Source organism: Mus caroli, unplaced genomic scaffold (assembly GCF_978045245.1).
Source record: "Mus caroli unplaced genomic scaffold, Mus_caroli_1 scaffold_19, whole genome shotgun sequence".
Classification (NCBI taxonomy): Eukaryota; Metazoa; Chordata; class Mammalia; order Rodentia; family Muridae; genus Mus; species Mus caroli.
This window is the reverse complement of record NW_028227274.1, coordinates 69,637,456-69,651,864: the sequence shown is the minus strand read 5'-3', so window position 1 is coordinate 69,651,864 and position 14,409 is coordinate 69,637,456. Positions and strand designations below refer to the sequence as shown.

General features: G+C 35.6%; 1 protein-coding gene across 1 annotated transcript in view; it reads left to right on the top strand.

The window, feature by feature from the left end:
* Positions 1-14,409, top strand: part of Dcc (DCC netrin 1 receptor) — a 1,083,530-nt gene that overhangs the window by 974,377 nt on the left and 94,744 nt on the right. Inside the window, exons 20-21 of the mRNA XM_021150630.3 lie at positions 2,503-2,697; positions 7,025-7,057. Of these exons, the coding sequence (XP_021006289.1) occupies positions 2,503-2,697; positions 7,025-7,057 (228 nt within the window). The remainder of the gene's footprint in view (positions 1-2,502; positions 2,698-7,024; positions 7,058-14,409) is intronic.

Here is a 14,409-nt window from a genome sequence, read left to right as displayed (position 1 = left end):
ATGAGCTGATAAATATGAGGCAGAACCTAAACATAAAATCTCTCCCCTAGGAGCATATGTGTTCCCTTGTCAGTGTGCCAGGCCTTTGAAAACACAGGCTGGTACATCTCTCTCTTTTTTTTTTTTTTTTTTAGTCTCATTGCTTGGTGTTCTGGTCCACCTTCATTGATTCCGTTTCAGTACTGTTGTAGTTTTTAATTTATTTATATTTTATTTCATTATAAACAGTTACTTATAGACATAAATCAAAGCAGATAATATTTTAAGAAGAAAGAATAGAAATTTTCTAAATAAAAACAAGGTACGATAGAAACTATACGTAGTGAAGAATGAAATTATTTTCCACTACCACGCTCCTTACTCTGAACTCAAATAAATCTTCTGCTTGTCAAAGTAAACCACAGAATGTGTTTCCAACTCTGAAAAAGAAAGCCTGAATGTTGCTTTTCCCAAGTGAAAGCTAGAATTCTAGCCCATATTAAGAAATTTTCACTTCTATTTAATAAACTTTACCCTCATGCTAGGTCTTGGAGATATCTATTTAGTAGGGTCCATCTTCCTAATGTGATTGCATTGGATGAGTTTCCTTTGTCTGTTTTACACACACACACACACACACACACACACACACACACTCACACACACACACACATGCATGCGCACACACATACACATACAGTCGAAGAATCAGAGATCTAAAAAAAAATGATTTATTTATTATAGCAAAATTGTGATGCACTGTATTTAATTCAGTAAGAAGAAAAGATAAGAAACCTTGGGGACTATGGGGAAGAAAAGAGAGACAATTGGAAGTATAAAAATTGTGAATATAACCCTGATGTGTTATATACATGCAAGAAAATATCATAACAAAACCACACACACACACACACATGCATGCACATACACACACATGCATGCACACACACACACACACACACATGCATGCATGCACACACACACACACACATACATGTAGTTTTAATGTTTTTAAATAAAGGTAATTGTAAATGTTCATGAAAGCCAAGCAATTAGCACCATGTTCCTGTGCGCTATGCTTCCACACATTGGTCCCTATTAACATTATATTATGTTATGTTTCGCAATTTTTTTTTGACCTACACAGATGTATTATAGTGGCTGCATATAAAGAGGCACTCACACACAATTAATAAGTATAAAGATAAATATAATAAAATGAAACGAGAACATTTTTAGGTTTTTTCTCTTTTGCCTATATTTTCCTTTTTATTTAAAAGTTAAGTTTTTCACACAATATATCCATCATATTCTTTCACCTTTTCCAATTTCTCCTGGATGCTTCTGTCCAAGTTTATGTGCCCTAGTTCTCTCCCTCTCCCTCTCCCTCTCCCTCTCCCTCTCCCTCTCCCTCTCCCTCTCCCTCTCCCTCTCCCTCTCCCTCTCCCTCTCCCTCTCCCTCTCCCTCTCCCTCTTCCCACTTCAGTCCTCTCCCTCTTTCTTCACATATGTGGTACTTGGATCCTTCTGAGGAGAGGTGAAACTCAATCTGAGAACTCTAAATTAAGCTTGGCAGATACACAATATTTCAGACATGGGCAAGGGGAACTCAAAAGCATTTCAAAGGAAACATAGCATTTTGATAAAGTGATACATAAGACTATAAAAATCATTGATGCTTTTAAATAAGATATACCACCTAAGTTCGATAAGCCTAATGTTCAGCTCTACAAATCACATAAGGAGATTTGATTTGGGGTACATATGTAAGTTAGACAACCATAAGTTAGTGTACTGTTCATGTTATAGAAACATACTCCCTAAAATAGAACTAAAGCCCTCCAATGACAGGTACTAATATTTGAGATAACAAACATGCCATCTTTAGTTTGGGGATATGTATTTGCCTGCCTAATGTAGAACAGAAGAAATAGTTCTAGAAGGCACAGTGTAGAGACTCTCACCACATCCCTTTTCCAACCGTCTTCATTATTTGTGAAAGGAAACTACACAGGCCCTCCTACCTCCACAGGGTCACTGCAATAATAAAATGTGACTGTTCAGGTGTATGATATTCTAAATATGTGCAGCATTTTATACTTTCCAATGTATCTTTATTATTTAAGCATGGCTAAATTAAATATTACCCTTTTTCCTTTATTGGAATGCCATAAATATTATGTAAACATGTTATCTCAGTTTTACATTTTCATAATATTAATATATTAGAGAAAACATAATCTGGATTTATAGATAGCAAAAGCAATAATTTTTAAATAAGACAGATTGTTATTTTTTCTAATGGCCTACTCCATGCTCTTTTTCTGTGCACTGAAACAATTATCTAAATTTTGCAATTTTTTTTTAAAAAGCCACTGCTAGCAAGACTGAATGTTGTAGTTTATAGATTGTGGACATATACTAATGATTACAAATTATAGCTAAGAAATGTGCATGTTTGATAGGAGAATTGCATCATGCATTCTGTATACCAAAGAGCATCTCATTTGTCTATTTATACAGCTTACATCTTGTTTTATACATTGGACAAGAATATACCAATAGATGATTGGATTATGGAAACTATCAGCGGTGACCGGCTTACCCATCAGATCATGGATCTCAGCCTTGACACGATGTATTACTTTCGAATTCAAGCACGGAATGTGAAAGGAGTAGGGCCCCTCTCTGATCCCATCCTCTTCAGGACTTTGAAAGGTTTGAACTATGTCCCATCATCTCCTTACTTTTCTTTGTGGATGGTCATAAAATAACTCTCCAGTCTCTGTTAGGAAAAAAAAAAGTCCTAGACCTTTTTAATGTTTGGTCAAAAATGCCTATAATGGGCATTCCAACCGAATAAATGTTATTTTTATACTCAAAGTCAACATGTCAAAGCAAGAGTTATTGTTTTTCATCACATTTTTATTCCATCAATGCCAGGCAGACATAATTGTTTTGACTTTTTATTTATAGCTATCTGGCATTTTGTATTGATTTCATGTATACTATTTTTATTTGATATACAGTGAATCCTTTTGACCTTTTTATATATAAGGGAATAAAATGGAGATGAATTGAGTTATGTATATGGCATAAAATTGCTAACTTTACTTCCTTTCAATAATGATATCATTCTGTATTAAAAGAAAGCTTTAATAAGGTAAGTAAACAATTTTCAGAAAATACATTATTATTATTAGTGATTATTTGTGAAAGGAGCCTACACAGGCCCTCCTACCTCCACAGGGTGATTAGTATGTTGAGAACACACAAACAAAAATTGAAAAAAATTGATATGATGATTTTGATGAAAGCCCACAATCCTGTAAACATACATGCATATGTATGTGTGTATGCATGTATGTGCGTATATGTGTATGTATACTCAATTGAGGACAGTTAATGTTCGTATCGAAATACTAAGTTCAAATACTGATTATATAAAAACATCCTTACTCTTTTAGAGTCCAATAATATTTTTCTACAGGATAACATGATTGCAAGAGTCTCAATTAATGATGGAAAAGAATTTTCATATCCCATATCTGATGTTTATACATTTGTATATACTGTACAGTAGTGACTGTTTTATACAAGGGTAGATACTTTGTGTCTTACATGTGTAACTTAGTATATCTGTCTTCCAGAAAAATGAATATATACTGGCAAACAATTGAGACATTAGAGACCTTCATGATGGACATTTCCACCGACTTCTTTGCTGTACTTAAACGAGGGTCTTAGAATAGCTGCGTAGTCTGTCCGTGCATTAAGAAGATATGCTAATACATAGTGGACTTTTGAATTCTCATGAGTAAGCTATTCAAAAGCTGGATTTTATTAGCAGCTTACCTGAAATTTTGCCAAAAAGGCACAAGCAAGCATTCATCCTAAGCCTGCGTGACAGGTCGTCATGTCACACTCGTAGTTAGGAGGGAGGTGAGGTAGAAATGAGCTGGGTTTTGCCCAGGGTTTTAGGACACCGTGTCAAATGCAGGTTTTGCTTCATGAGCAATTGAAAAGCAGCCAGTGGTTCATTTCCTAGAAGCACAGAATATAACTAGATAATGTTTGCAAATGCCTACATTCTATCTATAGGCATGTGCCAAATTAATTTCATGCTCACGATGTGTGCGAGACAAGAGATGCCAGTGAAGGTTTACAGTGATTTTAAAAATCTGACTGTTTTATATTGTAGATTGATGAGTAGGATATACTGGCCCACACTGATAGCCATTCTGTAGGATATTTAATGAAGTTAATATGTCATTTGTTACTGTTTACTTCAACTTCCCTAATATCATTGGTAACCATTTTCTAAACTGGAGACAAGCTCCTAATTTTCTTTTATAATTGTCTACAATATCATTATGAAGCATTTGATCTAATACACTGATTTGACATTGTCCTTAATCATTTTGTGAATAAAGTTTGTTCACACTGTAAAATGATTTTTTTTTCATGTCTGGCATATTTTAAATTACTCACAAAAAACCAATACTACCTATCTTTATTAAAGTTAGATAAAAATGTATTTTCTATATCACTTTAAATGACAAATGTTTAACACCAATAAACTACATCATGAAAGATTTGATGTCTCAGTGAACCACAGCTACAGCAAAGACAAAATTCAAGGAATTTCTTAAATTTAAGATTTTCAGTTTCAAAAGCTGCTTAGAAGCATAAGGCAGTATGTGAGCTTGTTTGACAGAGAGAAAGGTTTAGATGTTTTCCTGAAGCTGAGGAAACTTCTTGTAGTCTCTTAGCTAATGGGTAAATATTTCACTGCCAATCACACCCCAGGCAGGTGTCTTCATACCTCATTCTTTGGTAAAGTAGTATCATTTTCTACTTGAGATTTGAGTTTGTCTTTTGCTATTAATAAGCAGCCAGAGGGGTTTAAGAGACTTGATAAGTAATTATTGATAAATTAAAGAACATATATAATAATACATATGTGTAGGATATGTCTAATTGGGTCTCTGAAGTTTTAATTAAAGTAGTGTTTTACCTTATTTTGTGACCATATAGGAATTTGCAAACTTACCCCTCCTTTCCCCATGTCCTTCACAGACTTCTATTTAGAAACTCTCAAATTGTTAAAGCACTGCAAGATGTATGTTTCTGTGTTTATTATGACCAGAAAAATTTACAGTGTGTTCATCTCTTATATTAGGGTTCTTCAAAGAAATAAAATTAAAAGAGTATTATATATAATAACATACTATATGTAGTATTTCTCATCTATAGTATAATAAGTGATATAAACATAAGATCATATATACGTGTGTGTGTGTGTGTAGACACACATATATATTATAAATCTCATATATATATATATATATATATATATATATATGTATAATTTATTGGTGTGACTTTCAAGTAACGGCCCAACTATTTCAACAATAGCTGTCTCCTGATGGAAAACCCAATAAGCCAGTCATGGTTCCATCCATAAGGCTGGAAGTCTCGAATGGTCTTCAGTATACGCCAGAAGAAACCTGATGAAGGGATTTCTATTCCCACTGAAGGAATAGTGAGGGCAAACAGACAAAGAGCAAATGCCTCCTTCTTTCCCATTTTTTTAAATATACACTGTATATGGCAGCTATGGCCCAGACCTAAACTGGAACTTCCCACCTCAAAATAATCAGATTTAGGGTAGGTGTTCCCACCTCAAAGGATTCATTCAAGAAAACAATCTCTTACTAGTCACTTGGGTATTGCTTAGTTCCAAATATAGTCAAGCTGAAAACTGAGAATAGCGATCACACCTGTGATACACTGGGAACGAGAGGCACTCACTCACATGATGTATACCACACAAGTTTTCTATAGATGGAGAGTGTCATTTCCTATGCCCAGAAGAGCAGAGTGCTCAGTGATGAATTCCCAATAGAGTATGATATATCCTCTGGGCACCCTAAATTACTATTTATAAATATGCCTCTTCTCCATCTGAAAACAAAATATACTGTAAATTTAAATAAAGTGTATACAAGAAGCAAGTGAGCTTTTGCATACAAGTTTGTTAATTAGGCCCCAAACCCACAACATTCAAAGAAATTCATGTATGCACAAAATAATTATAATGAATGGAGACACACAAAGGAGGAGATTGGCCAAAAATTCCTTAAAACTTCTTTATATATATATATATATATATATATATATATATATATTATTAGGTATTTTCCTCATTTACATTTCCAATGCTATCCCAAAAGTCCCCCATACCCTCCCTCCCACCCACTCCCACTTTTTGGCCCTGGCGTTCCCCTGTACTGGGGCATATAAAGTTTGTAAGTCCAATGGCCCTCTCTTTCCAGTGATGGCCGACTAGGCCATCTTTTGATACATATGCAGCTAGAGTCATGATCCTTAAGACTTCTATGAGAATCATGATAGTATTATTTTAGTATTTAGTGTCTTTTGTTTAAGGAAATGAAGTCAAATGAAGTCAAATTTTAAGATTTTAGGGGATGAGTTTTTATTTAAAAACTAAAAATTTGTGACCAGTAATTATTCATTACTCTTTTGCAGTTGTGAACAAAAATCAAGAGCCAACTTTACCAGGCAGGCCTCAGATCAAATAGCACAGTCATCATCAGTATATCTCACTAGCTTGCTCAATTCTTTAGGAAGTGTCTAGATTTATAGTCGAAGTTATTTTCCTTTAATATATACATATATATGTTTCTATATATTAAATACATATCATAAATAGCTCTTGCAGCTTACTTACAATAAACATAAATTGGTAGCACTACCCATTCATTTTACAATCAACCCCATTTTAATTAAAATTGCAAAATGAGTTTATATTTAGAAAGACATGACAACTACATTTTACAAAATATTTACTCAGCAAAAATATTATTTTTCAGGAGTTTGCCACCTCTGACTGATTATTCCCCCCTCCCCCGCCCCCCAAAAAAGAAAAAAAATGATGACAAAATTTTGGACACGAGAAGCCAGATTTCTCATAAGGAATTCTAAATGGTAATAATATAATTTATTTTTTTCTCTCTTACAGTGGAACACCCTGACAAAATGGCTAATGACCAAGGTACGGTGGGTGTAGTCTATTGTTGTTTTCTCCTTTCGAGCAGTTGTAGCTATTGAAAATGTCAATCATTACTTTGTATTCCCCCTTTCACCTGGGCCATACACCTGATGGAGCAGACAGTGGCATGATTAATCTTGTTAATGAAGTTCTGCTTGGCTGAGGCTGTGGGTCTGATAGGGGAAGATGTAAATTTTCTTGAGAGGAAATTGTTTTGTCTCTATTCTGAAGGACCAATTAAAATGTCAAGCTTCTTTGTATGAAATAAATTTTTAGTCTCTGTCTGCACTTCTGAATAATTCACATTAAGTATAATTAAGCTCAGCATAATTTTCAAGCTGCTCTTCCACCCTTTCCTGAGCTGTGGATTAAAGTTCTGCCGTGCTACATAAATCACGAGTGCTTCTCCTCTGCCGTGAGATTCTTATAATAAATAAAAACAAAGTTGAGTTAACTTTTTAGGGCATTATCACTATTTTGAATCCCAAAGTCTTTCACCTCATGAATGACAGATCAGGTGATGGTATAATTTAAAATATTTTAAAATTTCTCTCTCTCTCTCTCTCTCTCTCTCTCTCTCTCTCTCTCTCTCTCTCTCTCTCTCTCTCTCTCTCTCTCTCTCTCTCCTAAAATCTGATTGAAAATCAGCAATGGCTTCACACAATGAAAAATGGAGATAAACACAAATCATCCTTCAAATGTTGGGAAGAATTTTCTATTAACATAATTTGTAGACTGATTGATAAACTAGTACTACATTATCTTTACACCAAAGACAGTTGATATGATTCTAAGCAGGAAAAGGAGAGTTGAGTTTCATGGGGCGGGGGTGGGGTTCCATTCTTTGGCTGGGAGGTTGGGAGTCCTTGAAATTCCCTGTGTCCCTGTTGTGCTCTCAGGTTCTACAGTAATTACTTCCTTTCTTTGTACATCAGAACAGGCCATCACCAGCCAAACCAACCCACTCTAAGGCTCCCAAGCAACAAGGTGTGAGGTTAAAGAAGTGTTCTTCCTGACAGCAGCTCTGTGTGACAGATGGTGACCATCTGTGTGTTACTCTTAGTAATGGCAGAAGATTTCCATACTGAGGAGTGTTGTGTCCCCCCCCCCCATAGATTCTCGTTTTTGTTTGTTTTGTTTTTCTGGTTTCTTGTGGAACATTTCTATTTAATACAATGTGACTATAATTTCATATGGAATAATAGAAGGGATACTCTAGAAATGTCGGTCCAAAGTCAAGATTTTCATAAATGAGTGTTGCTACTCCTCGTTGTTTCCATTGGGGGAGAGGATTTTTATGAGCCATATCTACTAGAGATGAACAGCTTTAATTATATTCATGGTGATAATGTCGCTTAGCATATTTATCCCTAAGTAAATGAAATACTAGAGATGGCAAAGTACAAACCCAGAACAATTAGTTAGAGGCTCTCTAGTTATTTCAGTTATGAGATAATTAAAAATGCCTCATATAATGTTCTCTTCTGAAAAGAAATTAGAACTCCCATAGAACCCATAGACCAAGAACTCTTAAATTTTATTTGAATTTGGACCATATATATATATTGGATACATATTTTTTTGTTATTTCATATATAATGATAGATATATTTCATATATATCTGTACATATATGTCATGTATAGTCATACATATTTCATATATTCATAAATATATTCCTATATATGAATATATTTCATTCATATATATCAAATAAGAAAATCCATATACATTTTTGAATAATTTCACTAGCTGTTACATTAGCCACTTACATGATACCGCATCTCAAATCTCCAATCTTCTTAGACTCTAACTTACTTGTCTTTCTAATTAGTTTTTAGTTAGCTTTTCTGCTTAATATTATTACATATTTTTAATTTATTGTGCTGGAGAACCTAGGTCTCATAGATGCTAAGGACATACTATCCACTGAATTGCACACCTATTTTTTTGCTTCCTATTATGTTAAGTAATCTGATACATAGTTTTTTATTTAAATAAATAAATGATCCCCCACCTTTCAGACCAGATTGCCTCTACTTGTCATTGAATCTTGTTCAGATTTTGACAAAATCAATGAGATTAAGTCATTTGCTAAAAGTGAAGTGACCTCAAGTTTTATTACCCTGGTTGAGTCCATGAAATGAAATATACTTATTCACATGTTTTTTACCCATTAAATATTAATTAGAAATATTCTTCTACATATGCTATTTGGTGCCTTTTTCAAACACAGTAAACATGAAAAGCTCAACATTTTAAGTCACTTTCCTTCAAGTCACTCATTAAACTGAAAGGGTTGGTGAAGCTAAGTTAGTGTTGGTGATATCTTCAGATGTTTACAAAGACAGCACATAAAATGTGTTGGCCACCCAAAGCATGTTATAAACAACATCAGTCACTTGTGTTGATGACTAAGCACTTCAGAAATATTACAGATTACAGAACATTAAGCCTGTTGGAAGTCATGATCGAAGGGGGTCTAAATGTTTCCATTCTAGGCAAGGAGCAAATGAGTTGAATAATTTTCATCTTAAACATTGATAGACTTCTGTCCCTGTTAAATAATGTAAGAGGAAGTGAATTTTTGATGAGATAAAATACTAAGCCAGTCTACATTCTTGCATGGAGTTTAGAGGGGCTTACCCCTCTCCCAACTGAGGAGCTATGGCTGGCTATTAGAGGAAGAAGACTCAGTTCTATTTAAGAGTGTGACCCTTGGTACGGGAACCACACTGTAGTGGGTGGTACTATATACATGAGTATATGGGCAGCATAAATTGTAATTGGTGGATTATTTAAAAAAGAAAAAGACTAGACAATGGTGTAGTGGAGCAGTGGACATTGGTCTGGAGCAGTTAGGGAGAGAAGGAGGAGGTTAGTAAGATAAAATACATATGGAATTATCAAAAAAAAAAAAAACCAAAAAACCAAAAAACAAAACTCTCACTCTTAGAGAAAATTGGGTAGTTGAAATCAGGATTACCCTGGCAATAATAGTCCTAAATTGAGAAGCCAGAGGTTGATTTGTAGAAGAAAACATAAGAAACGTTTTTGATTGTTGTTAAAAAACACCCTGGCAGTTTCTTGTCACAATTACTTGTTCTTGGAACTTAAGACGTGTTATGGAGAACATAAGGGGAAAAAAATAGTTTTCAGAATAAGAGTGAGTTTTTTTGGGGTAAGAAGAGTGGGATTTCTTCAAAGAAATAGTAAGAGTTTGACATAACACTAAGACTTGTATGAAGATTCCACACATTGTACAATTCTCAACCCTTGTGCACCAGTAGATTAAATGCAGTGTTTTCTTCAGTTTAATCTTGATCTGCTGTGTAATTCCCTTCTGTACTCCTCCCTTGATTCATTTTCTAATTATTTCCAGGGATTTTCTATGTTCAAGTGACCAATTGTTTGACCGTGACTCTGAGTTAAGTTTCATGGAGAGAGAAAGGGAGGTAGTGACAGAGATTCCATAAAGTGTGTGCCCAGGATAGACAAGAGCCCTATCACATCTCTACGTGGGTGTGTAGAATGCTTAATTAAACTCCATGAAACCTTTCCAACAGGAACGATTTTAAGAATGGATGGTTGATTCATTTAATTCTCGTAACACTGCTGAGACTGATACTATTATTATCTCCATTTCAGCAATAAATAATCTGAAGCTTAGAACGATGCTAAATAATTTGCCTGTAGAAACACAGCTACTGAGTAGGAAGGCCAAGTTTCGAACCCAAAAATATGATGTTTCATAAGTTCTGTTTTTAAACCAAAATCCAAGGAAAGTATGTACTTTCCTCCTGCTTGCATGAAAGACCCATAAACATGTGGATCTGCTGGTATTTTTTTTAATATGGTCCTTCCTTTTTATATATCCATGAGTGACTTTCCAACTAATAATCTTGTTAATGAAACACTGGGATCATGCTAATTTTACTATGTAGGTTATCTTGGGTTGCCAGTACCAAATGTTTGGTAAATTAAACAGGAAAGTTATCTGTCCCTTAGAGTTGAGGTAGAAGCCCCAGGTGATTGTCTAGAACCCCTGAGTCCTGACAATGTTCATGCTTGCAAGGCAAGCAGAGGGGATACAGAAGCCATCCCGCAGCAGCTGTGTGTGTGTGTGTGTGTGTGTGTGTGTGTGTGTGTGTGTAAAACGCTACATACTCACAAAAACCTAGTACTCATATTGAAACAGGAATTTAATTCACTCCTTTGCTAATTATCTTTCTAGTTCATAGACCAAGAAAATAAGTCTTTTGCCCCAATCCACACAGACCATTTTTGACAACAGTGGAAGCCAAATGCTTCTCTCTGACTCCACAATGTCTGGCTTATTGCTGCTAAAAGCATGGAAATTTTATTTTTCTGAAATAAGATTAAACCTTAGAGTTTCCTATGAATAATTCTTTTAAGGATTTCACTTCCCATTTCCAAGAGTGACCCCAAATCTGTGCTCCCTATGTATAAAACGTTTGCACGGGCTGGACCAAGGCCCCCTATACATATGTAGCAGCTTGTTCTTCATATGGGTTTCCTAAAAATTAAAGTAGGGACTGTCTCTGACTCTGTTGCTTGCTTTTGGATTTATTTCTCATTGCTGGGATGAGTTGCCTGGCTTCAGTGGGAGGCAATGCACCTAGCCCAGCTGAAACTTGATGCTTTAGTATCAGTCATGGGATGCAGGACCAATGCAGACTCTTTCAGATACTTTCTGCTTGGCTGAGTTTCTGGCTTTCTATTATTCTTGTTGGAGTTCATCAAAAGACCTTCACTCACAAAGGCCACAGAGACCGCCATCACTGAAAACCGCATGAGGATTTTTATTGATCTAATATGTTGGGGCCTCCCCTCTCAGCACACAAGCCAGAGGAGAGACCCAGAACAAAGAAAGAACACACTTTTTATATCTTTGTAAGGGGAAGATTTGAGCAACACGGTGTAGCAAGTAACCCTTTCAGGCACTGGTTGGTTTGTATAGTGACTAAGTAACCCTTTGGCCTAGTGACTCACTTTACCTGCCCCCCGTCCATGGTGGGTTTTTATGATTTGATCAGCAAAGCAATATTACATTTTGAACTTATGGGTCAGTTATTAATGTCACAACTATTAAAATCACAGGAAATCCTAGCAAGGTCAGGGGGGTTTATGGTCTTTCTCAGAATTCAGTATGGGGTGGGGGGGCAGGACAATTCTTCTGAGAACTGTTATTTTTGTTATGGTTAGTTCTCTGAGAACAGCTAATATTATTTTGGCAGCTGTAGGCTTAATCATTTTGACCTCTAAAACTGCTTTTACTTGTTTAGTCAGCCAGCTTCCTTATCTGGCTCTGTACTTGGCCTGTTAATACAGTTTGGAAAGTCCTTTTTGAAAGGGGAAGGTACTGGGTAGTCTTGAACTCATTTTGGATATTACATTCTCAAGGATGATAGACATGATGGCAACATGTCTACAGGATGCATAGGGAAACAGTGAAATAACGTTCGATAGCCAGAACTGTGAACAGGCTAGGCAGAAGCTCTGCGACTAAGATGCACTCTGAGGTTTTAGGTCATGCTTAAAAAGAATGGCTTATTTGCTTTGCTGATGGGTGAAGGTTTTTTTTTTTTAATAAAAGAAATTACCTAGATGGAAAAAATTAAAATAAAAATTGGTCTGATTATGATTTCAGTGTATGCCCATGCCTAACCAGTGTGATGACAGAATAGTAGGCTAAGGTAGATGCCAGGGTAGAATGGCAAGACCAACGTGACTTACAGTGGATAGAGACTTACCTAAGTGGACTACAAAGAAAGTGCTCATTCCTGGAACTTTCAAGTGTCTCTAATTCTCTGTGGTCTGGGAGAGGATTAGCCTGAGACACTCAGTCCAGAGAAATAAGATTTGGAAGTTAGTTTTCAGATTCAGATAAAGAAGGACCATCTGAACCCGAGTTTCAGTTTAAGGAAAGGTGGACGAGATCCTCAGAATTTTAACAATTATTGATAAGTCTCCTGGCTTCGCCCATCAGTAGTCACTCAGTGTGTGCTCTGAGATTGGAATGGAATCAGAGCCCTTAAATTGCAGCCCAGCCCTAATATTGGGACCTGCTGTGTGACTGTGGGGATGAGAATTATCATTTCTCAGCATCTCCATCTGAAAAATGGTGTCTTGCAAATTATCTTTAAGATTCCTTTGTTTTTGTACTGATACTAGAATTTTTAAAACAACTTGACAATAACAATTTTGCATAACAAAAACTTATGAATAGCTTTTCCATGTTTTCTCATGACAACTTTATAGTTAGAAAAAAATCATATAAGGAGGACCTAAGTCTTAATCAAAAGTTCACAGGGTGTAACTAGTTAGATAAGAATACATGCCCAAGCTACCTACAACTCTTTGCTTAACACCACTGTGTAATTTATGGAAATGCAATCAAATTCATTGAATCTAACTTTGCTATCAAGAATATTAAACCTTGTGACAATACTGTAATTTCATCTCCTTTAAAAGACTCAGTTTCCCTCAATAGGAGTATTCTTGTAACGTTCTTGATACCACACCTGCCATTTTACACCTTGGCTGTCTGAATCTCATGGATTAAACAGAGATTTAATTGTTTCAAATTTCAGGCAACTAGGGTTATCAAGGTAATGTAGTCAAGCTTGAATTTAGTTAATATAATACAGGCTTGGTAGGGTTCAGACTATAACAGCCAAGCTTCTGTTTGAAAAATTGAAACCTTTCACACCTTCTGATGGGAGCAGTCTAATTGAAAATTAAAGCCTCTTTCTACCTTATTGTTGTGAATAACTTCGACCCAGTTTATTATTCAACCACTTGCTACACCCACTTGAGAATGCTATTCTCACCTGTGTTTTTCCCAGGTTCAAAATTTGGCAATTTTGTAAATTATGAGTGGAGAAGAAGAGAAGGTGGAAAATGAGTAATGTGCTTTTAATAGAGTGTTAAGTGCTTGTCATGTTCCCAGCAAGCAATCAAGTAGCTGCCTAAGTCAGCCTCTCAGGAGTTTTTATGTTCTAATAGGGAACTTTGAAAGACAGAAACATACTCAGCACTCATAGGGATGTATTAAAACCATGTAGATTTTTTTACCCTCTCAGACTGCTAGGCAGGCACTTTTGTTTACAGGATCTCAAAGAATGATTCCTGCATAGGATCTTCTAATGATACCTACTGAATCACTAACTCCCATGGTTCTTCTTGAAAGGTCTCTTCCTGGCTCTGACTGCCTGCTTCTATCAGTTCTGCATGATGCATCTTTGGGTGGAATTGTTTGCTTTCTTACCAAAAGAATCTTTGTATTTAGATTTTAATTTTTAAATTATATTTCTCCTTTTTCTTTCTTCCACA